The sequence below is a fragment of the Protopterus annectens genome, chromosome 3.part1, assembly GCF_019279795.1.
Source record: "Protopterus annectens isolate FY-2018-M chromosome 3.part1, PAN1.0, whole genome shotgun sequence".
NCBI classification, from domain to species: Eukaryota; Metazoa; Chordata; order Ceratodontiformes; family Protopteridae; genus Protopterus; species Protopterus annectens.
In genome coordinates, this window is record NC_056732.1 from 1,001,012,181 (window position 1) to 1,001,039,252 (window position 27,072).

General features: G+C 43.2%; 1 protein-coding gene across 1 annotated transcript in view; it reads right to left on the reverse strand.

The window, feature by feature from the left end:
* PREX2 (phosphatidylinositol-3,4,5-trisphosphate dependent Rac exchange factor 2) overlaps positions 1-27,072 on the reverse strand; it is a 1,787,099-nt gene that overhangs the window by 1,094,583 nt on the left and 665,444 nt on the right. The window contains exon 15 of the mRNA XM_044066265.1: positions 12,044-12,119. Within this exon, the coding sequence (XP_043922200.1) occupies positions 12,044-12,119 (76 nt within the window). The remainder of the gene's footprint in view (positions 1-12,043; positions 12,120-27,072) is intronic.

Below are 27,072 nucleotides of genomic sequence, written 5' to 3' on the forward strand. Positions count from 1 at the left end.
CTGTAGTTGGCAGTTGTGAGGGGAGGCAAATAGATCTATGTCTGGGCATCCCCATTTCCTTGTTATCATGCTGAAGACCTGTGGATTTAGTTTCCATTCGTGTGGATCCATGAGGTTTCTGCTTAGTTCGTCTGCCAGAGTATTTATTTTTCCTGGCAGGAATTGTGCTTTCAGGTGAACTTGATAAATCAATGCTGTGTCCCACAAAATCATGGCTTGTCTGCAGAGGGGGTAGGAATGTGTGCCTCCCTGTTTGTTTATGTACCACATGACTGTAGTATTGTCTGTCTTTATCAGTAGTTGTCCTGGATGAAGTAGATCCTTGAAAGCTGTCAGGGCATTCTGAACAGCTAACATCTCTTTTTGATTGATATGAAGATGCATTTGGCTTGCGGGCCATGTGCCCTGAATACATTTTCCTGCCATGTGGGCCCCCCAGGCATAATCTGATGCATCCGTTGTTAGTGTCTGCCTGGCTGTGAGTAAAGTAAATGGCTGTCCCTTGTTGTGGTGACAGGCCTGTGCCCACCATCGAAACTCCTGTTGCAGGCAGGGAATGAGGGTAATTAATGTTTCCAGGCTGTGGCAATGTTGAGTCCAAACACTTTTTAAATAACATTGTAGTTTCCTCATATGCAGTCTGGCATATGGAATTTGCAGAATGCAGGATGCCATGAAGCCCAAAGCCTGCAGAATTTTTCTTGCAGATAACTGGGTCTTTGTTGCCAACATTTTGAAGAAGTCAGTTGTCTTTGTTTGTCTGGCATGAGATAAGCCATCTGGGCAGTTGTATTTAAGCATGCACCCAGGAATATTATCTCTAGAGAGGGTACTAGTTTTGATTTCTTTCCGTTTACTGTGTACCCTAGGCAAATTAGTAATCTTTTTACAAATGCCAGATGCTTTAGTAGAATGTCTTTGTTCTCTGCTTGAATAAGGCAGTCATCCAAGTAAGGATATATTTGAATTCCTCTTTGTCTGCAAAATGCAATTACTGGTGCCAGGCATTTTGTGAAGACCCTGGGTGCAGTAGATAAGCCAAAGGGCACTGCAGAGAATTGGTAGTGCATTGAGCCAGCTATGAATCTGAGGTATCTTCTGCAAGACTGTCTGACTGGGACATGCAGGTATGCCTCTTTTAGGCCTAAAGTTACAAGCCAAGCCTTCTTGCCCAGCATGGGCAGTAGCTGCTGCATAGTCAACATTTTGAATTTTGGAATGTCCAGAAATGTGTTTAGAATAGACAGGTCCAGCATTGGTCTCCAGGCTTTGTCCTTTCTGGGCACCAAGAAAAGTCTCGAGTAAAATCCTTGTCCCTGCTCTTGTTGTGGTACTTGCTGAATGGCCCTCATGTCCATGAGGGATGAAACTTGCTTTTGTGCCTCTGCCCATTGATTTTGTGGCAGGTCTGGCATACCTTTTGCCCTTGGCAGGGTGAGAAAGTGGAACCTGTAGCCCTGAGGCGCTATGTTCAAGACCCATTTGTCCTGGGTAATCATGTGCCAATTTGCTGAAAAAAGAGCTAGTTTTCCCCCTAAGGGCACTGCCAAAAGATATGTGCTTGGTTCTGGCACAGGAAAGTCATTGGACTGTTTCCTGTATGGTTGTGATTTGTCTTCTCTGCTTTTGGAGGTAGAAACACCCCATTGTTTAGGCCTGTATGAGCCTTGGGGCTGGGATCTGCCTCTGGGGTGTCTGTATCTGCCTCTGTGGCCTGTCTGACACTGGAAAGGACAATTTCTTTGTAGGCCAGTTCCTGCTAAATCTGGGTGGCTGTACCTGTAGGAAATCCGTAACTGTCTGCATGGATTTTGCTTTATCCTCCATTTTCTTCAACACCTCTTCTGCCTTAACACCAAACAAAGTATCATGCTGTAATGGAGCATCCAATAATTTTGTTTAAACATGATCAGGCAGATTCTGTTCCTTTAACCAAGCATGCCTCCTAATGACAGAACCCGTAACAGCGGCCCTGCAAGAGGCCTCCAGTGAATCAAAACCACATTGCAAAGTATGCTTTCCCACTTGTTCAGCTGCATGCAAAAAATCCTGCATTTCCTTGTTATCAGAACATTCAGAATTTGTCAACATTTTTTGTTTAAGCAGTGACATTAAGTATTGCTGATATTTAAGCATATGAAACTTGCAATTTAAAGCCCTTACAGCCAAGGTAGCAGAAGTGTAAACTTTTTTCCCCCATCTGTCCAGTGCCCTAGAATCCCTATCAGAGGGGACAGGGTTTTTGCAGTGGACGCCTTGACCCCTTTGGGACCCTGAGATATAGTTTCTGGGTCAGCAGCAGGGTTTTTATATAGAAATTTATGAGAGTCTGGAACCCTGTAGTATCTGTCTGGCTTAGCAGGTGCAGGGGGAAAAGAGTCAGGAGACAGTCCGGACTCGGAAAATACATCATCTACAATGTCTAGAACAGGTGGAATAGCAAGAGGTCTGTGCTGAGGTAGTAAAAGAAAATCTCAGAGCCTTTTCTTAGATTCTGAGTAATCTTGGCTCTCCCAGTGAAAATGCTCCCTCATGGTATGCAGGGTTTCCCCAAAAGAATAACCCTCAGGAGGAGAGGCTGAAGGAATAGATTCTTAGGGAGGAAAAGAGTATCCCTGTTCAGAAGAGGAGTCAGAGGAAATTGAAACCTGATCAGAAGAGTCATATTCTGTCTCTTGCCTAGGCCTCTTATCAGGAGGGGGATGGGAACCCCTGATCAAAGTAATTAGGTCTTCGGCCATTTTAAGCATCTGTTTCTTAGGCATGGAAGTCTGTCCAGAAGAATGCTGTACTTGTTTCTTTGTCTTTAGAGCTGTTTTAGTCTTTGTCTTTGAAGCTGAGGTAGGCTTGACATATAATTGTGTAGGTCTGAAAACACCCACATAAGCCGATGCCTGCTCAGCGGCTCCGGACCCATCTGAGGGAATAGTTTCCGAGAGTCCAATACCTTGAGTATCCAGAGGCCTAGTCGGCTCCACGTGGGAGTCGGAAACGGCCTGTGGCTCTGAGGTAGCGGGTGTCAGGGGCTGCGAAAGCACCCGACGGCTGTTCTGACGGCATTATATAGTTAAACCTTCGGCCAAAGTAATGTAATGCAAAATCAAACTGATGTTTAATAGTGCGTTTGTTGAATCTAGCACAAAACCGACAACTAGTAACAACATGGTCAGGGCCTAGGCAAGGAATACAGTAAGAGTGAAAGTCCTTATGAGGTATTTGCTTCCCACAAGAAATACAATTGTTAACTTTTACTGACATCGGTCTGGAGCAAGAAAAAGTTTCCCCAACGGGGTACTTAGCTTTATTGAAGACTTCGGTTCTGAAACTCTATTTTGAAAATCTCAGGAGTTGGCCAACCGGCACTTGCAAACTGCTTCGGGCACCGCGTGGCAAGAAAGACTGAAGAAAATGGTGTTGGTTGCATCTTTTATACCCCTGGCGCACTGACGTCAGGGAAGAAGCGACAGCAACCGATGCCAGACCTAGACTTTGGAATTCGGGCCGACTGCGGGTAGCCTGCCAACAGGATAATACAAGTGTAATGACTGCAACAGTGAAACACGATGAACATCAGCCTTTGGTTTTTTGTCCCTTATCTTTAGCAGCACTCTGGGAAGAAGAGGCAGAGGAGGGAATGCATAAACTGAGAGATGTCTCCATGGGAAGGACGATGTGTCCACCCTCCAAGCTTTGTTGTGAAACTCCCTGGTGCATAAGGTTGGAAAGAGATGATTGGTGTGAGAGGAGAAAAGATCCACTTGTGGGGTGCCCTAATGATGAGGGATGCGATGGAAAATGTCCTTGTTCAGTTGCCACTAATGAGGATCCAGAACATGTCTGCTCAAATGATCCGCCATGGAGTTTAGCCTCCCTGGGAGATACTGGGCTATTAAATATGAGCCCATGGATGCTGATATGGACCATAATATCATGCTTTGTCTGCACAAGGGGTAAGAGTGAGTCCCCCCTTGCTTGTTGATGTACCACATGACTATGGTATTGGCTGTCCTAATCAGCAGAGTCCCAGGGTAGAGTAGGTCCTTGAAAGCCAGCAAGGCCTGCTGCACTTCCATCAATTCTTTTAAGTTTATATGTAGATGAATTTGCTGGTTCCTCCAAGTCCCCTGTATGCCCCTGCCTTCCAGATGAGCCCCCCATGCAACATCTGAGGCATATGTGGTGAAAATCTGGCTGGTAGGCGATGGGTGGAAAAGCAGACCCTTGTTCTGAGAACCGCCTGTCGCCCACCAGAGGAACTCCATTTGTAGACAGGGAATCAGGGGAAGAATCAAGTCTAGGCCCTCTGTTTGTTGGCACCAAAGATTAAAGTTTTCTCATATGCAGCCTTGCACATGGGATCATCAAAATACATGAAATCATGAAGCCCAGTGCTTGCAGGAATTGCCTTGCAGAGAGCTGAGTCATGGTTGCCAAGTTCATGAAGTAAGCAGAAAGATCTTCTTGCTTCTGTTGAGGGAGGAATACCATCTGGGTGGCTGTATTCACAGTCACTCCCAGGAAAACAATCTCCCTTGTAGGAACCAGCTTTGACTTCTTTTTGTTGAGAGTGTAACCCAAAGAGGAGAGAATGTTCTTCACAAAATCCAAACCCTTTTCTAGTTGTTCTGGGGAGTTTGCTTGAATGACACAATCGTCCAGGTAAGGATAAATTTGAATGTTTCTCTGCCTGCAAAAAGCAATGGCTGGAGCCAGACACTTCATAAAAACCCTGGGAGCAGTAGATAAGCCAAAGGGCAATGCAGAGAATTGAAAGTGTTGCTCCCCCACCCTGAAGCGAAGGAACTGCCTGCAACGTTCCCTTATTGGGATGTGCAGATAAGCCTCCCTGAGATCCAAAGTTACCAGCCATGAATCCTTGCCCAGCACTGGTAGTAATTGCTGAAGGGTAAGCACCTTGAATTTGGGAATCACCAGAAAAGTGTTTAGAATGGACAGATCCAGAATAGGGCACCAGGTGCCCCCTTTCTTGGTTACCAGAAAAAGTCTTGAATAAAAATCTAGGCCTGCCTGATTTGCAGGAACTGGCTTTATAGCCCCCATAGTCAGTAAAGAAGAAATATGAGTTTCTACCTCTGCCCTGAGAGTTCTGATTATGTTGAGGTACCCTTGTAAAACAAGGAAGGTATGAAAGTAAAACTTGCAACCTTGGTTTACTATATTGAGCACCCGTTTGTCGTCCATGATGGCAGACCGTACCTCTGCGAACCTGGCTAACCTCCCCCCCAAAAGAAACCCAGGGCCCGCAGAGGTAGGCACAAGAAGGCTGGAGTTATTAAGAATGATTGCTTTGGGGAGCTGGTGTAGAACTCCCTGATTTAGCAGAAGAAGAATGCCATTGCTTAGCCCTTTGAGGGGCAGAAGGCTGCCCTCTGGAAGATCTGAAACCAGTAGGCCTAGAGAGACCCTGCTTGCCAGGATCAGGGAAAGACCATTTCTTGGAAGGATAATGCCTACTAAACCGAGGAGGCTGAACCTGAAGGAAATCTTTTACAGCTTGCATAGATTTCGCCTTATCCTCCAACTTCTTCAGTACCTCCTCAGCCTTATTACCAAAAAGATTGTCCTTGTGCAAAGGAACATCTAGCAATTTAGACTTAACAGGTTCAGAAAGAGGCTGCTCCCTGAGCCAAGCAAGCCTTCTAATTACAGAAAAAGTGGCTGCTGCTCTGCAGGAAGCCTCCGAACGGTCAAAACCACAATGTAGTGAATGCTTATTAACTAAAGTGGCAGAATTCAGTAAGTCTTGTAAATCTTTATTCTCTGTCATGGAAGGAATATTTCCAAGTTTAGCCTTAATAACCTCCAAAGTATGTTGCTGATACTTAAGCATATGAAAAAGACAATTCACAGATCTAATGGCAAGAGTTGCAGAGGTATAGACTTTTTTACCCCACCTGTCCAAGGCCCTGGACTCCTTATCAGAAGGCACAGGGTTTTTAGCAATAGTAGCCTTAACACCCTTGGGGCCTTGAGAAATAATTTCTGGATCAGCAGTAGGGTTTTTAAAAAGGAATTGATGAGATTCAGGAACCATATAATACCTATCTGGTTTTCTGGAGGCAGGAGGAACAGAATTAGGAGTTAAAGAATTTTCCATGAAAACATCATCCACAACTTCCAAAACTGGAGGTATAGCCAGAGGCTTATGCTGAGGCAAATCCAAAAATTCCCTGATTATTTTCTTAGACTGTGGAAAATCCTGACATTCCCATTTAAAATGCTCCCTAAGGGTATTCAAAATATCCCCAAATGAAAAAATCTTCTGGAGGGGAGGCAGAAGGGATAGAGTCCTCAGCATCAGAATCCTCAAAGCCAGAAAAAAGTTGAGATGTCCTTCTTCACCAACAGACATACTGGAAATTTCAGAATATGAGACAGACAAAACATTAGCAGATAATTCCCTAACCCTCTTTGAAGGGGGGGGGGGGTGACAGCCCCTAATCAGGGAAAGAAGATCACCAGCCATCTTTACCAATTGGGACTGAGGCACAGGAGGGGAGGCTGATGCCTGCTTGTGAGTAGGTTTGTGGCTGGAAGGTTTACTAGCAATCCGGAGGGACTCGGGAGGCCTATCAACTGCAGAAGTCTGAACTAAGGTAGTCGGTCTGGTTCTGGTCTCATGTCGAAAAGAAGAGGCATCAGAAGCCAGTGCCTGCAAAGCAGCTCCAGACCCATCTGAGGCAGTTACAGGCGGAGGGTCTGAAGATAAAATAGCAGCCTGCGGCATGGAAGACTCCGTAAAGGTCTCGGCAGTGGCTTGCAGCTGAAAATCTGTGGACTGCAGGGGCTGCCAAAGCGCCTCACTGATTACCGCTGTGCTGACGACCAATTTCACTGGTGCGTCATCGGCAGATTTAACCCTAGGCTTGTCACGGCCCTTGTCTTTGCGTTTCCTAGGTAGATTCAAAGTCAGGAGACCAGAAGACGCCATACCGATGAACATAGGCCAGACTCTGAAATGTTTATACAAATTCTTAGCTCTACGGCCTATGGTACGCGGGTTAAAGGAAGCACAGAGATCGCAGTTAAGGATGTCGTGCTCAAGGCCCAAACAAGTTATTCAATAGGAATGGAAATCATGGTGCGGAATCTGTTTTCCACAAGCAAGACAGTTATTAACGTTATCTGACATTCGTTAAAGCAAGAAAAGAGGATCCCCAATGGGATACTTATCTGAAGGAGTCTTCAACTTGGTAGTCGGAAAGCAAAACGAAGGTAAACGGCCGACTGGCACTAGTGCAAATTGCATCTGCTTCGGGCTCCGCTGCAAGAAAGACTGGGGAAATGGCATCGGCTGCCTCCCTTTATACATGACGTTATGACATCAGTTTTACAACCAGCAGCAGCCGACGTCATATACCAAGGACTCTGGTATTCGGGCCGACTGAGGGCTACCGGGAGCTGGATAACCCATATGTGAGGACTGCAACAGTCAAACATGAAGAACATCTGCAGTCCTTCAAATTAAAATGCCTTAGAAATTTCCTATGCTGGTTTCAGTTTTATGATATTCCTTTTACTGGTATTCTGATTTATATACCCACTCTAATCAGCTCTTCCCCCAAAAATGTGGCACAATGTACCTTGTCCGGCTCGTCTTTTCTATTGCATTAGCAGTCAGGACAAGAATCAAACTTCTGGTTCTGCAAATTTCAGGTTTTACACAAATGGTCTTTTATAGGAAAAAAGACAAACAGGAAGACACAATGAAACACGGAACTCAAGATATATGTAGGAAGACAATGTCTATTGTAAAACTGAGTAACTTGACTTATTTGAATACTGACTTTTACCTATGACACTGTATGACATCTGAGTATAAAGTGTGCAAAATAACGAAGCTGTACATTTAGGATTACCACCTGTCCCACTTTGGGAGGGACAGTCCCTCTTTGGGCAGTTGTGTCCTTCAAAAAAATTTAAAAAATGGCAAATGTCCTGAGATTTTAGGACAAAAATGTTCCTATATTTTCTTTAATAGTTGCATAAAACAGTTATTTTGTATCTGAAACAGCTAAATGTTATAAGAAATAGAATAAGCAACTAAAATTCTACAAGAATAAGCTTTTATTTAGGCAAAAAATGAAGTTCTGTCCTTTGTACTGACCGTGGGTATGTTTTGCCCTGCAAAACCTGAAGTTTCTACAAAAAAGTTCCCACTTTGGGCATTTGAAAAGGTGACGATCCTATGTACATTATATTAGTACAAACATCTATTTAACATTACTTTTCAAGCAGCATAGTGGAACACTGAGACAAGGCCACATGGCATTACATCGTGGCTCTTCAAAGTGTAAGGTACCAATGTCTTCAAGTGCCATACCACATACTACACACCAGTGAAGAGAGTTCCAATTCTTTGTTGTGCACTGTCTGTAAAATGTGTATTAGTACCAACCTTGTCTTGCTACTGGGACACCAGTTTTACTCTACACATGTAGCAGACTCCCTTCCTCAGTCTTCGTTTACCACTTCTGCTAGACTGTCCCACTGCGCTTCTCTACTTTGTATTACATAATCAGAACAACTATAGCTCTGCACCATCCCTCCATTCATACTTAGTGCTCTCACAGAAGGGAGTGCCAGGCACAGATGGAACATCTTTGTGAAAAGCACGCTGCTTTAAGAAGAGAGCACTAGGCTAACAACAGCTAAATTCCACTGGTGTGATGCTCTCTACATAACCACCATCCAACAAGCCTGAGACCTTTTTTGAAGAGCTTAATAAGAAATTATCATAGGCTGTCACAGGAAGATCTCTGTTACCATGTATAAATTATTTCTTTATTTGATAGGTGCATCTCCCTTCCCAACCTGCTGAGATTTCTGGCTGTTCCCTGGTTTCCATGTCCACATAATATGACTCCTCCAATTAGTCCTTACCAGGCTACTTCAGACAAAGCCCTATCACCAGGTGGGCCCTCCAACTACTCAAGGAGTTGAGACTATGTGATGCACATTAGCAGTACCTGATGGTTGGTAGGTCATATGGAGAGACATGCAGTGCAGCACCAGGACCCAACATGTACTGGTTAGAATCCGTACACTGAGGGAATGGCTTGTGCAATGAGCTCTCCCACTGTCACGTTGTCTGTCAGACTCCTGGTCTCCACCAGAGGAGAAAAAGGCAGCAGTGTTCCCTGAACCCTTGCCAAGATAGGATAGCTGGCTGATGGCCACTTCATCCTGTCCCATCTTTAGCTGACACTACCCTTGACTTGAGCATGTTCCTGAGATTGTGTCACTGACATCACACATGGAAGCCATGGCTCTGTGTCACTGAGCTAGCATGTATAAATGGTTTCTTGGAATATGACTGGAGTTCTCATAACTCTCCAACTTTAAACAAGTCAATAACTGTAACACTGACCACAATTATATACTGATTAAGTTATGGATGAACACTTTAATGATAATTTTGTATTTGTCTAGTCTACTACACTATATTACATCTGCATAATGGCAGAGGGAGAAAATTAGCTTGTCTAGTTTACACAAAGTGCATTTAACATACCTTCTCTCCATCTTATCCCCCCCTCTTCTATGCTTATATGAATGCCTCTGAGGATTTACTGTCCACCACCATTATGGCAGACCATTCCATGGGACTGCAACTCTCTCTCCATGATGAAATAATATGACAGATCCAAGGTGCAGCTGACCCTCCAATCTGCTGCCTGTGATGTCTCCCTACTACTCTGCCCTTTCCATTCAGGGTAACACTCCCCAATAATGAGCTTGAACACCCATATTATGACTCCCATCTCTTCTACTGTAAGAAGAGCACTAGCTCTTCAAGTTTTATGCTTTTCCCTCACTCGCATTCACATTTCTATTGGTTTTCCTTAGACTTCTTCAAGGAGCATGATGTCCCTCTCCAGATTTTCAGGAACATTCAAGGAATGATCTAACTAGGGCTCAGCTGAGCATGAGTTTTACCAATGCCCTGAGGATAAACCTCACCATTCCTTTTGGTATTGTCAAGGTCTTCTCACTTTGTTTCTGATAATCCAACCCAGGTACAATGAACACATCCTGATAATTCTCTTGCTCTGTATAGGATATATATATATATCTATATATCTATATAAATATATATATATCTATATATATATATATATATATATATATATATATATATATATATATACACACACACACACACACACACACACACACACACACACACACACACGGGTCTACTTCAAAATATTGAATACTTGCATTATCGAATCCCATTTAATCGCACCTCACTTCATCAAATCTCACTATATTGAACTCCTGAAGTTAGAAAAAGGAATACTGGGAAAGGAAACACTTGGCCACCATGGTGAACTTTGCCCTTCTTCCACTGTAGGGCAATCTCAGAGTTGGTATTTTTAGTTCTGTTTTTTTTTTTTTTTGTTTGTTTTTGTTTTTGTTGTTTTGTCCTGGTGGTCTACTGGCTCCTTTCCTGGGGTTTCCTTTTCATAGTTCCGGAGTTCATTATAATAAAATTCAGTGAAGTGAGATTTGATGAAATGCAATTCGATAAAGTAAGTATTCGATAATTTGAAGTAAATCCATATATATGTATGTATGTATATATATATATATATATATATATATATATATAATATATATATATATATATATATATATATATATATATATATATATATATATATATATACACACACACATGTATGTGTGTGTGTGTGTGTGTGTGTAAAGTATATATTTTTTTAATATTTTGCCAGTTTTTGCATTACTTCTTCTTCTTCTTTCGGCTTTTTCGCAGTTAGAGGTCACCACAGCAGATCACCTGTCCGCTCATGATTGGCAGTGGAGTTTTACAGTGTCAAGTTGCCAGCCCAGCACCCAATCTTCCACAGAAGGCACACACATGCACACACCTAGGGCCAATTTAGAGTGTCCAATCCACCTACAGCATGTCTTTGGGATGTAGGAGGAAACCGGAGCACTCAGAGGAAACCCACGCAACCAAAGGGAGGACATGCAGACTCCGCACAGAAGGCACCCCAGCTGAGGATCGAACGGGAGAACCACTTGCTGTGAGGCAGCAACACTAACTGCTGCACCACCGTGGCCGCCCCCAGTTTTTGCATTACTGCTATGCTTATTAATTTTAAAGTCTAAGCTAAATAAATACATACGCCTATGAAGGACAAAGGGCACTTCCAACTGCACATTGCTCTGTGAAACAAAGAAACGTAACACTTGGCGGAACCACAGCTAGGTCTTCTGACACCCAGGGCAGTCTCCCATACTTGTGTCCTCACTCAGCTGAACGTCTTCTCAAAGTATTACAACAACGGTTAAACTCTCTTCTTTGCTCTTTATGACTGCATGCAAGCCGCTGTAAATGTAACAAGCAGCTTGCTACATTTGTACTACATTTATCCCGACACATTGAGTGCTTCAGCTGTGACCCACATACAGTACTGACATTCACTTACGATGTAGTGATATCCATGCCCTTAAGGCTTCATAAATAACACTGCTGTACCATCTGCACCTGCTTTGTGCCAAGTGCAGCCACCCCCTTGCCCCATCCTAGTTACTGCGCTAATATTTGGTTCTGCATTTATAACACATTCATTACATTATAGTCAACAAGGCATAAAAGTGTTACTTAACTGGTTTCCAGAAAATAATGCATGAAATACAGCTGTGCTAGTAGCAGCAATATAACTAAAACAGCAATCATAAGGCAGGAAAATAAAATGTTCTTTTTCTTTTTGTACTTTAGCTACGTTGGAAGTTAAGTCCATGTCAGCATTCAGGTGTTATTTTTTTGCGAACAGTGAATGTCTCTCTGACATCAATTTATATATTTTAATGGTTTGGTTCTTTCTAACAAGTCATCCAATTCCATTCTCACTGGGAATCTTTAGTGGCATGATCTGGAAAAATAAACTTCCTATTCCATATCATGCATATCTGAGCCATTCATATGAAGAAAATTAATTGCAGTTCCATGTGAAAACAGATAAAAATATGCATGCTAGAAGCTGCTTACCTGTGCAGTCAACCAGTCTATTAACTTGTTTGCCATAACCACAGATTTATATGTCCTCAGATGGTAATCTTTATCCCTGGAAGTAAAACATGGCACATATGGTAATAGTTATTCATTAAACAACACTGGGACATATATACAAAGCCCTGACCTAATCAAGCAGTAACAGCTGTCATGACTCTGTAATGCTAATGGACACAAAAGACGCAAGTACACATTTACAACTTCAATACAAAGTTAGTATTCCAGTAATGCATTAATAACTGTCAGCAAACTATTAATATAATTCTCTTTTTGGCATTCTCTATTTCTGACAGGTATAATGCATAAATATAGAGTAAATTAAATAAATCATTTTTATGAATGCTAAAGGTGAAATCTATTTTAACTGCACACTTACAAGAAAACTATACTAAGATTTCTAGCAGATGTGGTCTGATCATATTGCATATAAATTTACGAAAGGAAAAAAAAACACTAGGAAAGAAAAGATTTAACCACAAATAAAAGAGATCTCATCAACATTGTTTATCAGAAGACTTAAAACACTTCCAAAGATTCATAAAGCTAAGATGGACAAATTGGCACAACTAACAAAGAGATGGAAAATAAAAAATGCCAGGACTTTCCTCCAGAAGAAAATGCTTAATGAGTGCTAAGCAAGCTTCAAGCACAGGCATACTTGACTTTTGACATCCCAGCAAGTCAGAGTTGTCTTTCATGCTTATCATAGCAAACTATATAAAAAAGATTGGACAAAAGAGTTCATTATTCCTAGCTCTGCATTTTGTTTATATTTTCATTATATCTTCTCTTCCACTGGCAAATCACTAGACGCTGGAAGTAGAGGCACAGTGCTGAGCAGGCCGATGGGATTTATCACCAGGCTTCCTTATTTATCCTTTTGATAAACTAAGTGCTCAGATGAACTGGACCCTCTTCAGTCATAGCATAAGTAGTATGTATAGCTTCTACACGTGATGCTCCATACAGTTGGGATATAAGTGCAATGCAAACTGTCCAGATGTGCAGCATGCCTTCCTCACATTACATTTTTTCTCTGAAATGACCACCTGTTTCCTTCCACTGTACCTCATCCACCATCAGGAAGAAGTAAACCAGCATTGCAGGGTTAACAACCTCACCTTCTGGATTACACCAGTCCACCATCAGGAGGAAGGAAGACAGCATTGTGTCTGTTTAATGTCCCTTCTATATCAGAAAAGTTTCTAAGTGGATGTGTCTTCCCTGTATGCACTAATTGTCAATTGACAAGCCCATCTCACTGAAAGTTTATTCCAGAAAATAGTCTGCATCACAAAGTTTCAGAATTCGCTGAAGTACATGTAATTAATTATTTTCCAGTTCACAACACAAACTACTAAATAAAAACCAATTAAATAAATAAATACGATGACAACCTTTACCTCAAAAGCAAACCTTCCAGTGAGGATATATCTCATCAGCATTCAGTATATAAATAACATAATACTTAACTGTGTGCCAATCAAAAAGCAAAGTTAATTAAAATTTAAAACTTAAACAAATAAAACAGAGGACTGAAAAATGCTCTCTGACTACATTCCACATTCAGTCCAAAACAATCACAGCACCAACGTACACAACAAATAAGCTTTTCTTAAGAAAACAGTTTTTCTTTTAATGTTCCTCCATATCTATGATGCATGGTCACCTCTTCTACAAGATCATCAGGAGCACCATTATGATGATTTAAAAATGACAAATAATGCAATTATTCCTTACATTACTAACACATACCTGTATTTTTCTTAAAAATTGTCTTTTGCTTTCATTTACACAAAATATTTTATATGAAAAGTGCACAAATAGAATCAATTGTAGTCATAAATGTCAAATGTAGTAAACGTCATTCCAATATTCCTATCAATGAAAGTGGTTATATACACTGGGAGAAGGAACAACATCCACAGCAGTGTGTATCTGTTTCACACAATGCTGATGGACATATTGACTGTGCACAGTCTTTAAAAATGTTCATTGAGGTGGGGGTGCATATGCTAATATTAATGACGCAACTGCACCTCCTGATACTTAAGATGGATAAAGTCTTCAGGAGATGTTCTCTGTTCTTTATTATTGTACAACATAATACACTGCCTTGCAACCCAAAGCACCTAAAACATGTACAGCACTCTCTCCATGTACGCATGATTTCAGAGTTGGCTGTATAAGTTCTGGTAAGGGTGATTGCCCTGCATGGAAATCATACCTAACCTCCTCAATGGGGGGGTGGGGGTGCTCAACTTACATAAATCAACTTCATGGTCATGCTAACTGGAAGAAGGGAGAAATCTTTCAAAAAAAGGGTATCATTGCCTTTGCACACTTAGAAATCAACCAGCAATGATTTCCATTATAAAGTAATGATGCATTTGATTTGGAACAACAAAGAAAATTAATAAAAACTATAACGGCGAGCATAACACTACAAAATGAAGCCCCTACGTTTTAGTATGGATTTAGAGAAAGCCCCTACTCCTCCCTTCCAACATACACCAAAAATTCCATTTTCAACCAAATACAATTTGACTAAATGCAACTTCTATTAGATATGGAATAATGTTAAAAATGTCCTTAGATTTCTCTTATTTTTGTCAATGTTATGCTTAGATGTTTAAGTTAGTATGAACAAATTGTACAAATTGGAGCTTATCTCCCCGGGCCTCTACTGAAAATGGATATTCATCCAGTTGGACTAGCCCGGTTAACAAATGTAAAATAAAATAAAATAAAATAAATAAAAATAAATAAATAAGCATTCAATTGTTCATCATGTCTAAATTTGTTTTCAATGTAATCATGTTCAATCAACAGCCTCCCTCAAACACACACACACACACACACACACACACACACACACACATACACACACACACACACACACACACATATATATATATATATATATATATATATATATATATATATATATACACACACACACACACACACACACACACACACACACACACACACACACACACACACACACACACACATATGAGTCCCATACATAAACCAAACTAAACAAAATTGAAACACCAAATATTCATCTATATAGATTGAAACTCAGAATACTGAAACAAAAAACAGCTACAGAACACCCTCCCTATTACAGGAACCCCACTTGGCATTCCTGAGAACACTGGAGAATATGAAGGTCTCTCCAAACACTATGTTATTGAGTGACTTCAACTACCCAAGCATTGACTGGGAAAACTACTTAAGCCCAAACACCCTCGCCCAACGGTTCCTTGACTTTATAAACTCTAACGCAATGGAACAACTGGTCACCACTCCCACAAGAGGGAACAACATATTGGACCTGGTCATCACCAACATGGGAACTCTATGTTCCACACCAGAGGTAAACCCCTCATTGGTAAGATCAGACCATAAACAAATTTTCCTGGACATCCATATCCCGTCCCCACCCCCAGCCAAGGAAATCACTGTAAAGAATTTCTCAAAAGCCAACTTTGCACTTCTCAAGACTGAGGTGGAATCCTTCAAAGCCCCTAGGCCAGAGGATAATACAGCCCAATCCGCAGAATCCTTTACAAATGCATTCTATGAGCACCTGCAGGAATGTATGGATCGTGCTATCCCAAATAAAATCAAGACTCACTCTTCCAAAAACAAGAGACCGGTCTGGTGGACCCCGGCCATAAATAAGCTATACAACAGAAGGAGGAAGCTATTACATGACAGAGCAAAATCCCAAAAAGGGAAGGCATCTCTGATCAGTATTAGCAAGAAACTTCGATCCCTCATAAAATCATCAAAGGCCAGCTTCAAAAGAAAAATTGCCCTAGACACTAAAGGTAATCACAAGACCTTCTTTAGTTATGTCAGGAACATGGGTGGAAACTCCCAGATATGCTCTGAATTGTTGCATAACGGTACAAAATATACCGAACCTACAGACATAGCCAACATCCTGGCAGACAGATTCAGTGCAAACTTCTCCCCCCCTTCCCCCCAAAGGAGCAAATGCCTATCCCAACTGAATGTAACCTCCCTGACATCACAGATGCACAGGTGAAAGCTGCCCTCTCCAAAGCAAAAAACACAGCATCTATGGGACCAGAAGGTGTCCCAGGCTGTATCTTACACGAGCTCCAAGAAGAACTGAACCCTCACATTAAGTCACTGTTCAAACTTAGCCTTACTACAGGATAGGTACCCAAAGAATACCGTACAGCTACAGTGGTCCCACTCCACAAAGGTGGTGCCACAACGGACCCCGGAAACTATCGCCCCATAAGCCTGACTAGTCTGGTCTGTAAAGCTATGGAGCGTATTATCATGGAACTCATAAACAAAGACATTGGGAGCCTCCAGACACTGGACCCTACCCAATTTGTCTTTGTTAAGGGCAGATCTTGCCTCTTAAACCTAGTTGATTTCTTTGAAACAGTTACCAAAGCCATAGATGAGGGTAAGGTAGTCCACACAGCCTACCTGGACCTCGCAAAAGCCTTTGACACAATACCCCACTCGGGCATCATAAATAAGCTTACCAGCTTAAATATCAACCCCTATATCACAAGATGGGTTGCAAACTGGCTGAGAGATAGAACCCACATGGTCAGAATCGCAGGTGCCATGTCCGAATCCAAACCAGTTACAAGTGGCATTCCACAGGGCTCAGTCCTGGGACCTCTCTTGTTCGGTATATACTTCTCTGAGGTTCAGGCTAACACGGGGGGATTATGGCTGACAAAGTTCGCAGATGACTGCAAACTGGGGGCCATAATCGAATCTACAAAAGGGTCTCACAGAAACAGATGCTTGGTGCCAGAGCCACAGCCTCAAGCTAAATGTTAAAAAGTACATAGTCATCCCCTTTGGGAAAAACAAGGTGCCCACAAATTACCACATAGGTGGTAACCCATTAAGTACGGAAGAAGTAATTAGAGATTTGGGGACCAACATAGACAGTAAACTCTCCTTTGATAATCACATTGCCAAAGTGGTTAGAAAGACCTTCTATATAGCCCACCTTATCACGAAAGGGTTTGCATCTAGATCAAGAGAGGTCATTGTGCCCCTCTACTCATCACTTATCAGGCCCATAATTTAATACAATGCCCCTTTTGGGATGTACCTTACCTGACACCTGCAGCAACTGGAGAGACCTCAAAAGTACCTCACCAAGAGTATCATGGGCTACAAACAGATGTCCTATGCAGCTCGACTAAAGAAACTCCAGCTCTACTCAGTTGCTTACCACCTACTCAGAGGCGATCTATGCCTGACGTACAAAGCCATGTCAAACCCAGAATTAATGGACATGCTCCACCTCAAAAAATCCAAGTCCCTTAGAGCTACATGCTCCAGGGACCTAAACCTCATCACAAAAATAAATAGGACATGCTGGAGGGACAGATTCATTTCCCAGAGGCTCCCCTCACTCTGGAATAGAATCCCAATTCATGTTAGACATAGCCCCTCGCTGACCCTCTTCAAGCGAAATCTGGACGCGTGGATGGGAAATCGCAAATTCACCCCTGGGATCTCTTCTGTGTCCCTGCTAGACAGAGGCACAGGAAACTAATCTTAAAAGGGTACCTTCCGTGACCTACTTTACAGAGGCACAGTAGGCTAATCTAATAGGGAGGCGGAAGCCAAATACACTCTGGCTAGGCTTATAAATGCCCTAGGGCAGATAGCCTAGTATCTACATATGAACCTAAAAGCATCATAAAACCTATCTTTTGCAGGGGGAGACAAGTCTCCCAGCAACCATGCACCCCTTGCTACTAATATATAACAACTCTGAGATTGCACAACAGCAGGGAAAGGGTAAGTTCCCAACCCACTCTGTACCCTGACCTCACACAACATAATGCCAGTATACTGCAATCTTCTTAATATTTGTTCACTTGTGTTGGCATTAAAACATTCAATGTTATAATATATACATATATATATTTCTCTCTCTCTCTCATATATATATATATATATATATATATATATATATATACATATACGCATTTATGAGTCTATTTTTATTTCTCGAAAAGCCAAAATACCGACGACCATAAGACCGAGACGAAAATCACGAATTAGGTAATTATTCTCAGGGCAAGTGAATACTTGCTCAAAACAACAGTAAATAACAGTGCTCCACTAAAACCCACCTAGGTGGGGAGCTGCATTCCCCACACCCTCCTTACTATATATACCAACTCCGGGATTGCACTACAGTGTAGAAATGGCATAATCCCCCCACTGGACAAGTATTCACTTAACCTGAGAACACTTGCATGGTTCGTGACTCTGTGTTTTGTGATTTTCGTCTCGGTCTTATGGTTGTCAGTAATTTGGCTTTTCAAAAAATAAAAGTAGATATATATATATATATATATATATATATATATATATATATATATATATATATATATATATATATAATATGATATGAACATACTGAATTTTATTTTTAGGAGAAATTTCCACATAGCAATTGCATTTTGGAATTAGTGAAGTTTGTCTGGTTGATAACTTTACATTAATTTCAAGATATTATTTGCAGATAAAATGGATAGCATTGGGAACGGGTTTTGTACTATCGAATACTAAGCTTTTCATGGATTATCTTAAGAAACAATATATCCACACTTTGTACAAGGTTTTTAAGTAATGTCCTACTTGTATTACCTAGATGATTTAATATTCCTTGCCAAGACATACATCACAGCAATATAAGCTTTTATTTCTTGGCTCAATTCATTACATTCCGGTGACGCCTCTGTAGTTACATCTTACTGACACCTCTAGGTGTCAGTATTATTTGTTCATATTTGCGTTAATTATGCTAAAACCATGCTACATACAAAATATTCAAATATTTCATCTTAAAGCTTACAGAGTGGCAAACACAACTGTACTGACATTTAACCTCTATCTATTGCAGGTAAAAATATATTAATTGTTGTTCATATAATATTCATTTATATTGTCATAAATTTCATGTTTTTCTAAACATCTCAACAACCAAGTAGCACAAACAGAACCACTCAGCCTCATATGAAAGCTCTCAACTAGATGTACAAAATGCTCCCAATAGTATGTGTGTAACTTGAGTGGTTTGCTGAGATATTGTAAGTTGTTTACAGAGCATCACAAACTAACAGTTACCATTGTGACTTATAAAATCCAGTTTAAAATCTAGAACCTAAAGAATACTACCACTATAAAATAGTTGGTACTGAAAAGTCAGCCATTTACACTTCTTTAGTAACCCCTATGGTTCCAGAGATATGAACATTTGTTTGGAATGTGAGGACATAACTTGATACCATCAGAAAGCCCATTGGAAGTTACTGTGCAAACTTCCAAAGCTCCATTGGGATTTAGTTTTCCTTATGAAGTGTTGAAGAAAATGATGAACATTTTGATTTTCATTCTATTCACTGACAACAGGACTGTTCATTACAAACTAGACAAGAAAAAAAATAGTGTCGTGTGTGTCATGTAACTTTTTACAGACTGATAGTGACCATCCTAAGAAAACACTCACCTCTCTTCGTTATAGTCAGTTAATTAAAGCTAACAGACTGTTTTTAACACAAGGGTTTTGTAAAGGACATTGAATATATTTATAGCAGAATGACACAAAGGCTCTACAGTAAGGAAATAGTTCGTAAAGTTGTAGAAATGTGTGCATAAAGAATGAAATGTGCCCTGGTATATCAGTGAAAGGAAGAGCACGTTGTGTCTTTCAGCTTAGGGGTCGCCACATACAGAAAATAAAACAGAACGTCCTTTATATGTTCCTACAGTTATCGTTCAACACTGTAGCATTAAACAGCAACATATTAGAGGATTTTATAACAGAAAGACCTGTATGTATTTCTGCATACATTTATCTTTCAGTACATGTTGCAGAGGTATTGTTTAAATGCTGATAAGTTACTTTGTCAGATGCACAACTTAAAACTCTTTTTTTAGGAAGCTTAGAATAATAAAAATGAGAGGCCATAACACATGCTACAGCTCTGTGCATGGTTTCTATCAGCCTCCAGTGATGAGTAATTAGTCATTACTTTTAAAATTAGGCAGAATGCTGCTTGTAAACTCAGCGAGCAATGTATATGGTCTCTTGATCTTATATGAAACTACATACACAGGGAAAAGGCCAGTTAAAAACATATCTTAGAACATATTATTGATACAGAACATAAGTCAGTAATCAAAAATACTGTCAAACATTTGATGAAGCAGACCACTGTTGGATGGATTTTAGCTTTTACAGCAGCACAATTTATCTGGGAGAAATTATATTTTTTATTTATTTATTTGCAGTTGGTTAACCAGGATAGTCCATTGGGCCAAAAGAACCCGTTTTCAGTGGAGTCCTGGGGAGAAAAGCTCCACACACAGATTACACAAAGATTACAGTGATTTACATTTTAACAATTTCTGGTTATAAGACAGAACAAAAAATACTGAGGTTACAATCAAAAATATTTTTTTTTTTTTTTTAGAAGGAGAACATTGCTCTAGTAGGATTAAATAAGTAGTTAGATGCAGTAGGCTTAGAATTTGCTAGATGCAAATAATAAGTTGTTTACTAGATGCAAATATGAATTTGCTATCTGGAATTTATGAGATGTTAGACTGTAGGAAGTGGGGAATAGGTTATGAGGGGTGGGAGCAGGAGCATTCCCATGTGGATGTTAGATGTGAGTGGAGCGATTTTTTAAAGGATGGGAGGCTAGTGATGGTACGAATGGAGGGAGGGAGTTCCACAGGCTTGCTAGGGAAAAGGACAGGAGGTTTTGTCCTGGGGGGCGAAGGGGTCTGTAAACTTTTAGTTATGTACTTACCATAACTTTAGATGTATGGGATCCATCTCGCCTACATTCTCTACAGATGGGTTCGGAGCCGATCCTCGGCTCCGACTCGGCCGCTATACAATAGAACGCAGTCTCTTATTGGCTGAGTTACCTCGTATCCCAGGATGCACCACTACTGCTTCCCCAGATCTTGTTTGTCCGCACACATGCACACACACATAGACTATTGTTATAACATTTCCAGGTGTTTCAAGAGAGGAAGAAGTTGAATTCGGATCGTCCGGTCTCTTCTGGTCTACGAGGCAGGGGGAAGGAGGGTGGGTTATTAGAATGTGGCGAGATGGATCCCATACATCTAAAGTTATGGTAAGTACATAACTAAAAGATGTAATGTGATCCTATCTCGCCTACATTCTCTACAGATGGGACAGCGTCCCTAACACCTAATTCCTGGGTGGTTCATTGGAAAACGGTCCGGAGAACCGTGGAACCGAAGGAAGCTCGACCCCTAGATGCCACATCCAATTTGTAGTGAGAAATAAAGGTGTGTAGAGAAGACCACGTAGCAGCCGCACAAATGTCACTAATAGAGAGCTTGGAATGAAAGGCTGCCGAAGTGGCCATAGCCCTGGTAGAATGAGCTTTCACTGGAACTATAAGCTCCTTATTTGAAATGAGATAAATATGACTGATACAGTCTCTGATCCACTTGGCAATAGTGACCTTCGTGATTGCTTTGCCTAATTTACTATCCGAAAAGGACACAAACAGTTGATCTGATTTTCGTGCTTGGTGTGTCCTATCCAAATAGAAACGTAATTGTCTGTGCACATCTAAGCTGTGAAAGGTATACTCAAGCTCTGTTTGTATACTTAGGGAAAAAAAACGGTAATTCCAGTGATTGTTGCAAACAAAAGTTAGAACAAACCTTTGGTATAAAGGATGGGTTTGGTCTAAGAGATACTCTATCCTTGTGAAATACCAGGTATGGTGGTTTGACACACAAGGCTTGAAGTTCTGAAACTCGCCTGGCTGATGTAATAGCAACTAGAAGAGCAGTCTTCCAAGAAAGAAATTTTAAGTCACAGGTTGCTGCCGGCTCAAAGGGAGATGAGATTAATGCACCTAACACCACGTTAAGGTCCCACGGTGGTGCAGGATGAGATATAGGGGGCCGTAGAAGCCAAGCTCCTTTAATAAAAGCTTTGCACAACTTGTTGCTCATTAAAGGTGGTTCTACGCTCTCGTGAAAATTGGAAATAGCAGCCAATTGAACTTTGATGGTAGACACCGAACAACCTTGGTTGAACAGGGAAGCTAAAAACTTCAGTACCTCTGACACCGAGGCTGTCATAGGGTCTAATCCTCGGAGTTGGGCCCAAATAGCAAACCTCTTCCATTTATTGCTATACATCTTTTTAGTAGAAGTCTTGTGGGCCGAGGACAAAATATGCATGACTTCAGGGTCGAAAGAATGGCTCCTAACTATGGTCGGAAGAGGAGTAGCCAAGCTGCTAACTTCAGTGAATGGAGGGACTGATGCAGCTGTCCTGACTGATGCGTCAAGAGGTCCGGAAGTTGGTCCAGGAACCAGGGACCCTCCAATGCATATTTGTGAAGAAAGGGGAACCAGACTTGACGAGGCCAGTATGGGGCGATTAGAATAATTTTGCTTCCCAAGCGAATCGCCTTCTGAATCACCTTGGGGAGAAGGGGAACCGGTGGAAAAGCGTATAGCAGACCGGGGGGCCAAACTTGGACTAGAGCATCCTTGGGGATCTCCCCCAGAACTGGGGTGAGAGAGAAGAACTGCTGGCATTTCGCGTTGAGGGGAGTTGTGAAGAGATCGCAACAAGGAGCTCCCCATCTCGTGAAAATCTGTGCTACCACTCTGTCGTTCAAGGACCACTCGTGAGGGGAGAGAATAGTTCTGCGCAGTCTGTCGGCTATCACATTGGATCTCCCCGGAATGTGTGTTGCCACTAGGAAATGTCTGGTAGCAATCACCCAATCCCATACCTTCATGGCCTCTCTGCAAAGGGGGTAAGACCTGGTCCCTCCTTGCTTGTTTAAGTACCAGACTACCGACATGTTGTCGGACTGAATGGCAATCGCACCCTGGGGGAGGTGATCGTGCAGTGCTTGCAACGTTAAAAGCACCGCCCTCATTTCCAGGATATTGATGTGGAGAAGACTCTCGTCGGTGTGCCACGTGCCTTGGTCCGACCTGTCCAGATAATGTCCCCCCCACCCTGTCTGGGAGGCGTCCGTAGTCAACGTGGCCGAGGGGAATGGGGGAACGAAGGGTCGCCCTAGATTCAGGTTGGAGGAAAGAAGCCACCAACGAAGATCCTGTTTGCATGTCTCTGTGATCAATATGTGGTGACTGAGGGGAAGGTCTTGATAAGACCACTGGACTGATAGGAGCCACTGGAGTATCCTCATATGCAACCTTGCCAAGGGGACCAGAAGAATGGTGGCTGACATGGAACCCAACAGCTGCAGGACCATTCTCGCTGGAGCACGACGTCTGAGGAGTAATGCCCGAACCTGAGACTGCAGCGTTGCTATCCTTTCCACAGGAAGATAGACTCGCATCTGCCTTGAGTCTATTTCTGCGCCAATAAACAGAATACGCTGAGATGGTAGCAATACAGATTTTGTCCAATTGAAGGTGATTCCTAAGGAGTTGCCTAGAGAGATAGTGGCTGCTAGAGTTTTCAAGAGTAGATGCCTGGAGGTGGCAGTTAGGAGCCAGTCGTCTAGGTATGGAAACACCTGGAATCCTAGACTTCTCAGGTGAGCAGTCACCACCGCCAAACATTTGGTGAACACCCTGGGGGCTGTGGTGAGACCAAAAGGCAGTGCTCGGAACTGGAAATGACTGTCTCCTAGGCTGAAGCGCAAGTGTCTCCTCGATGCCTGATCTATCAGAATGTGATAATAGGCATCTTTGAGATCTATGGAGCACATCCAAACACCTTTCTCCAAAAGCGGGAGAATGGATTGCAAGGTGACCATCTGGAATTTGGACTTTTTCACTAATCGGTTTAACTTGCTGAGATCCAAAATGGGCCTCAAGTCCCCGGTCTTTTTTGGTACCAAAAAGAATCTTGAGTATGTCCCTGATCCAGCCTGATCTGCGGGGACAGGTTGGATGACTCCTTTTTGAAGCAGCTTCGATATTTCGCTGGCTGCATGATCCCGTTGACTGGGTGGCGGGTCCGGGATTCTTTGGGATGGTGGGGGGGGGGGTTGAGAGAAGGGAATGGTGTAACCTCCGGCGATGATTCGGAGCACCCATTGGTCCTGAGTGATATTTTCCCAGGCCTTTAGGTGTCTCGAAAAACGACCCCCGGGTACTCCTTCAGGGATGCTGGAAGGAGGAGGAGCCATGAAAGGACTCGCGGTCTCCAGTGTTGCGGGGGCCTCCGCCGCCTCTGGGACGGCGTCTCCCTGAAAAATTTCCCCCTCCTCTGCCTCTAGAAGGGGAATCGCTCTGCTGCGACGAGTAAGGCTTTTGAGACTTACAGAACCACATTTTCCCTCCTCTTCGAGTCTTGGGATAAGGTCTGAAGGGAGTGGAAAACCGGGCCCCTACGGCACTTAAAGTCTTACCCTCCTGTTCGCAGTGAGTCAAAGTGTCCTTTACCTTGGGTCCAAATAGTGAAGACCCATCAAAGGGGGTGTCGGCAAAGGAAGACTTAAAGGCCTCCACAAAGTGACACAGGCTTAGCCAGGCTTGTCTCCGTAGAGCAACACCTGTTCCCGCCGCTCTGCTTGCTCCTTCAGCTGCATAAGAAATGAGCCTCATGGACGAGTTGGATAATGAGGACAGGGTAGCCAACTGGGAGTTAACCGTCTGGACCAACTGCTCAGGTAAGTTACCGGAGAGGGTATCCGAAAGCTCCTTGACCAGATCCCTCTGCAGTCTCGTGAAATGCGTCAAGTAGCTCAGAGACCTTAATGTAAAGGTCGCTGAAGAAAGGGTACGCTTCCCGTACCGATCCATGCTCCTAGACTCCTTATTAGGAGGATGGACGGACGTTGAAGCCTCTGCCACATCTTGCTGGGTGGCAGATGCCACCACCATGGCATCTACAGCCACACCTTTCAAAAGAAAGTCCTTATCGGGGGAGCCGAAAGGAATTTATTGGGGCGAGCTGGCACCGGTTCAACAGAATCCGGGTGTTCCCACGCCCTTCGAGAGATCAAATCCAGAAGCTCATTGAAAGGCGGAGACACCCAGGAGGCAGAGGGCTGAGCCCCGAAGGCCTTGAGGAAAACCGACTCCTCAGCAGAAGGGGGTTTGGACTGCCAGTCGCCTCGTTGCTTAAGGATCTCCAAGATGTCCGCAAAGGATACATCATCCGAGGACGACTTGGGGGACCCTTCCGCATCATCGAGGTCGGTATCCGAGGTGAGAAACTCATCAGGGGAGTCGACGTGCGTCCTCTTACACTGTTTCTTCCTCGGAGGTTCCTCCGAAAGCGTTTCGGAGGGACCTCCAGGAAGAAGGGAACCCCAATGGGGTAACCTCAGGCCCAAGGGCTCCGCTGTCGTGAGACAGGGGGATTGCAAAGGAGCCAGTCTCCGTGCCAAGGGAAGGTGGTGGTGAGATGGTAGAAGTGGCCAGAGAGGATTTGGCTAAGGCACTCCTCATGGCCTTGAAGGCGGGACCCCCAGAGTCCTGGGATGGTTCAACCCCCGAGGCCACAACAGCAGTGGGAACTCCTGCAGCCAACGCACCGAGAGGGAGGCTCGGAACCGAAAGGATCGGTCCCGAAGCGTCCCCCCCCCCGGGGCCGACAGAGGAGGTCCGCGTACCGAACCCCGACCCAAAGGGCGGGGTTGGAGTTAGGGTCGGAACCGACCCGACAACCTCCACCGGCTCCACCAACACTGACTCCAACGGCGCCGAAGCTGTTGGAGGAGGAACCGAGATAACAGGATGGGAAATCGGCTCCGGAGCCGACTGGGCTGGAGCCGAGATCAATTTTGCAAAGACCGGAGACTGAAAAAGCCTTTGAAGCACCCTGTCTAAATCCGAATCAGACATCCTCGACGACCGAGAAGAGACCGACCGGGTCCGAGTCGACTTCTCCGCCGGCTCCGAAAGACTGGGGGACCGGCTCCGTATGGGTTCAAGAAGTATCGGCGCCGAGGGAGATTCCACTACCACTGCAATTTCCCTCGGAGCCAATGTGGACTTCGGCACCGAAGGGGAAGAGTCTGAGCGGGCAACCTCCATCGGCTCCGAAGGCAGTGGAGCCGATGGAGATGACTCGCCTCTCGACGCCCGAGCTCGACTCACGGCCAGAGGAGTCGAGGCTGGAGACATCGAGGCAGACCGTTCCGCCCTCGGCTCCGAAGTCCGTGGAGCCGACGGAGAAGCCTGCCGTGACTTTTTAGCTGCCAGATCCGACGGGCTGGTCGGAGCCGAAGACTTTTTCTTCCTCGAAGGGGAAGAAGAAGAAAATAGGGCTTCCTCAAAGGAAGGGGAGATAAGCCCTTTCAAAATTAACTTATTTTTCCTCTCTTGGAGGACGCAAGAGGAAAAAGCATGGCAAACCCTACAGGATTCTTGGAGGTGCTTTGGGCCCAGACAGTAGACACACAATGAATGGTCGTCCGTAATGGACATTTTATAATTACATTTCGAACATTTTTTAAAACCTGATGGTCTATGTTCCTTCGACATGGTTATCTAACTACAAACACACTAAACTACAAAAACTACACAAAAACAGCCTAGACTCTAACTAAAATGTCTAGGACAGGGCAAGGCCCCTCTAACTTAAATGGGATCACTTACCACAAAAAATACAATTTTACCACAAAAAACTTTAGATACACAGTCACACAACAATAAGTAGCTGTTAAAACAGCTTTTGGGTAAGTTTTAGCACAAAACTAGACAGAAAAAAATCTGACTAAGAGGCACTTAGCTCAGCCAAGTCCGAGACCACGTCTATGCTTCAGAAGTGGCAAATGAGATCTGGGGAAGCAGTAGTGGTGCATCCTGGGATACGAGGTAACTCAGCCAATAAGAGACTGCGTTCTATTGTATAGCGGCCGAGTCGTAGCCGAGGATCGGCTCCACCTCGGCTCCGAACCATCTGTAGAGAATGTAGGCGAGATAGGATCACATTACATCTTCTATTAGGTTTTGATTGGTAG